At 56.3% G+C, this 3,701-nt stretch overlaps 1 protein-coding gene across 1 annotated transcript in view; it reads right to left on the bottom strand.

Moving 5' to 3' along the window:
* Positions 1-3,701, bottom strand: part of LOC104983642 — a 46,241-nt gene that overhangs the window by 35,840 nt on the left and 6,700 nt on the right. The window contains exons 3-8 of the mRNA XM_010833174.1: positions 3,417-3,650; positions 3,200-3,322; positions 2,400-2,448; positions 1,637-1,860; positions 570-669; positions 44-235 (exon numbers count right to left, since the gene is read on the bottom strand). Coding sequence (XP_010831476.1) covers positions 44-235; positions 570-669; positions 1,637-1,860; positions 2,400-2,448; positions 3,200-3,322; positions 3,417-3,650 — 922 coding nt within the window. The remainder of the gene's footprint in view (positions 1-43; positions 236-569; positions 670-1,636; positions 1,861-2,399; positions 2,449-3,199; positions 3,323-3,416; positions 3,651-3,701) is intronic.

Raw genomic sequence — 3,701 nt, 5'->3', positions numbered from 1 at the left:
GGAGACATGGGTTCAATCCCCCATCTGGGAAGATCCCACCTACCTTGGAGCCACTAAAGCCCTGAGCCACCACTAACTGAGACTGGGCTCCAGAGCCCAGGAGCTGTAACTTCCTGAGCCCTGTGTCGCAACTACTGAAGCCCGCATGCTCTAGAGCCCGTGCTCGGCAGACAGAGCCCACGGCAGTGAGAAACCCACGCACGGCATCTACACGGAGGCCCCCCGCTCTCCGCAACTAGAGAAAAGCCTGCACGGTAACAGAGCTAGTACAGACAAAAATACATTATTTAGATTAAAAAAAAGAATACTGGAGTGGGTTGCCATTTCCTCCTCCAGGGGATCTTCCAGACTCAGGGATCCAACCTTCGTCTCCCACACTGCAGGCGGATTCTTAACCGCTGACCCACCAGGGAAGCCCCGAAATGTCTGCGTTATGGTTCAAGCGTCTTTTCCGTTGACAGGCACATTCTGCTGAGCCTGACCACTACTGAGACTTGGCGTCCTGATGGAGCACCCGCGAGCGTGCACACTGCAGCCTGTGTGCAGGGCCTGCACCGCGAGGGACCGACCGAGTGCTCCGCGACCCCTGCAATCACTCCGGCGGGAGCGGGCGGACGCGGGTGCGGCTCTGAATGGAGCCCCTGCGTGAGCACAGATGCCCGCCTGCACCTCCCAGGAGGAAGGCACAAGTCCGGTGCTCTCCATTTCCGCCCCCCACCCGCAGCGGTCCGGTCGTGCAGCAGTAGCGGCGGGGGTTCCCTGCAAGGTAACTTGATTCTACACTTTTCGGCGAAGTGCACGGCCCCGGAGACCACCCCCAGCCACCCCAGCCCGAGGCAGCATCTCCAGGCAGCTGACCTGCCCTTCCCGGCCCGCTCTGCTCTGGTTGGTCCTTCCTGCCTGCAGCCCGCTTCCTAGGAAGGGGCCCTAGACACTTGGCCAGTGGCGGCAGGACCAAGCCTTGGACAAGGAGCAGCAGCACAGAACGGCTTTGCTTTCTCCGCTTTTCAAGGCAAAACCACGTATAGCTGCGTATCAAGTACAAACTCACCTTCAGTGCTTTAACTATCTGCTGCTAAGTCACTTCAGTCCTGTCCGACTCTGTGCAACCCCATAGACAGCAGCCCACCAGGCTCCCCCGACCCTGGGATTCTCCAGGCAAGGACACTGGAGTGGGGTGCCATTTCCTTCTCCAATGCATGAAAGTGAAAAGTGAAAGTGAAGTTGCTGAGTCTTGTCCGACTCTTAGTGACCCCATGGACTGCGGCCTACCAGGCTCCTCCGTCCATGGGATTTTCCAGGCAAGAGTGCTGGAGTGGGGTGCCATTGCCTTCTCCGTTTAACTATCTGGGTCCTCGCTTTTCTACCATGGGCTGGATATGGGGAGACAGTGGGAGGGGACACCGTAAGAGACACATAACGAGCAGATCCCTTGTAGCTCAGTCAGTAAAGAATCCGCCTACAGTGCAGGAGACCTGGGTTTGATCCCTGGGTTGGGAAGATCCCCAGAAGGAAATGGCAACCCACTCCAGTATCTTTGCCTGGAAAATCTCATGGACAGAGGAGACTGGTGGGCTGCAGTCCATGGGGTCGCAAAGAGTCAGACACGACTAAGCGACTAACACACTTAACTTACGAAGCAGCTCTCAGATCTCCATTCTGGTACACACCTGACTGCTCTCGCTCAGGCATGACCCCGGGGTTGGGTGACACGTCCCAGTTTTGGTTCCCTTTCTGGTACAAAGGAAGGTGAGACTTAAAGACAAGTCCTCCTGGGCTCCTTGGTGGACGAAGCCAGTGTTTGGATCGTAACCTGAGAGGCTCAGATTTCTTCCAGAAGCCCCCCTGCATGTCATCTCTCTGAAAAAGTCCCGGCGGAGAGGGAAGGGCTGGCCCACACCTCTGGGGGACAATGAGGAGGGGTGGCCGTATCGAATGCTCGCTCACATCCCGCTTCCCTCAAGACCAGGAGGGCTCTGCAGGTGTGCAGAGGCAGGGCCTGGCAGGCAGCCTGTGTATACTTTGCTTTCTTCCTGTGAACACTTTTCTTCCAGCAGCTGGGAGAGAGAGACTAACAAGACAGTGCAGGCACTGAGCGAGTGAGAAACTACCGCTGGGTTTGGAAAGCACGCAGAGTGCCAGGAAAAACAGCAGAGGCTGGGCGAGGAGCACCACTCGGGACTCGCCATGAGCCAAGTGCAGGAGGAAGAAATGAGCAAGAGAAACGACAAAGTCTAAAGACGGAAAAGAGCTGTATTCTTTTAAAAGGCGTTACACGCTCTTCCTCTAAAGCTGGTGCTTTTCACTTACAAGGCCTAGAACAGGGGGATTATAAATCTGCAGAAGACTCTGCGGTCACGTAACTCTTCTTCACAATGTAGATGAAAATCACGCCAAACCTTCGGTGAGATAAGCAAGGATCTCAACACACTGTCAAACTCCTCCGATCTGGCAAAGAGTATACCAGCAGACGACAGCGTACAACCAATGACAGGGACAGTGCTTTGAAGGGAAAGTTCTCCCAGAAGCCAAAATAAAAAGGAAGCAGTGCGCTTCTCTGGTGGTGGTGGTGTTCAGTCTCTCAGTTGTGTCCGACTCGTTGCAACCCCATGGACTGCAGCACGCCAGGCCTCCCTGGCCATCACCAACTCCTGGAGTTTACTCAAACTCATGCCCATTGAGTCGGTGATGCCATGCAAGCATTTCGTCCTCTGCCGCCCTCTTCTCTTCCTGCCTTCAATCTTTCCCAGCACCAGGGTCTTCTCCAATGAAGTCAGTCTTTTTCCTGGTGGCTCAGAGGTAAAGCGTCCACCTGCCAATGCCGGAGAAATGGGTTGGATCCCCGGTCTGAGAGGATCCAACTCAGCCCGTGCCCTACAACTACTGAGCCTGTGCTCTGGGGCCCGTGAGCCGTGAGTACTGAGCCCACATGCGCCCCCACCACGGAAGCCCAAGGTCCCCAGAGCCTGCGCTCTGCAACAAGACATAGGAGAAACCTGAGCACCACAGCTAGAGAGCAGCCCGTGTTCACCGTGACTACAGAAGAAGAGCCCACGGAGCAAGGAAGACCCAGCACAGCCAGAACTAAACAAGATCATTTAAAAATAAAAGTAAAAGAATAATTCAAAGGAAGGAGCGCACAGCAGCCGTGCCCAACCGTCCCATGCATGCACAGCCTCCAAAGCTCCGGGCTCTGCACCTTGCTCCTGGGTTATTTTTCACGGGAAGCTCGCACGTGGTCTGCAACGAGCCACAGCCACACAGGGTGCTCCCCTCCGCCGGTGTGCTAGAAAAGTACCGCACGTACACCTGGGCCTCAGTCCTGGGGGCAGTAAGGAGAGACGACACTCAGGCAGCAGGTGAACGGGCCAGGTGGGCAGAGACAGGAGGGCACTGGATGCGGGTGTGAACCCAGCCCAGAGGCCCGGGTTTTCCTCACGAGCTGCAGGCTGGGCCCCCAGGTGCTGGGGTGCGCACTGACCTTTAGGGTCCCCGAGCTGTTACCACAAAAGGCCTCAGCACGCCTGATCTCCTCTCCACTGTCTGGGGCTGAGGTTCCACTGCGAGGTACTGAGTCCAGCTGATCACAGAGGACGCATTTACACGTGTTTACCCCGGCCTCTGAGGACGGCATCAGCATGTGTTTTGCCCTATGAAGACGGGAAGGAGGGAGGGCAGTCCCCGCTTATAATTCAGCTGGA

This window comes from Bison bison, unplaced genomic scaffold (assembly GCF_000754665.1).
Source record: "Bison bison bison isolate TAMUID 2011002044 unplaced genomic scaffold, Bison_UMD1.0 scf7180017863030, whole genome shotgun sequence".
NCBI classification, from domain to species: Eukaryota; Metazoa; Chordata; class Mammalia; order Artiodactyla; family Bovidae; genus Bison; species Bison bison.
Note: the sequence above shows the minus strand (reverse complement) of the source record. Positions and strands in the feature narration are given on the sequence as shown.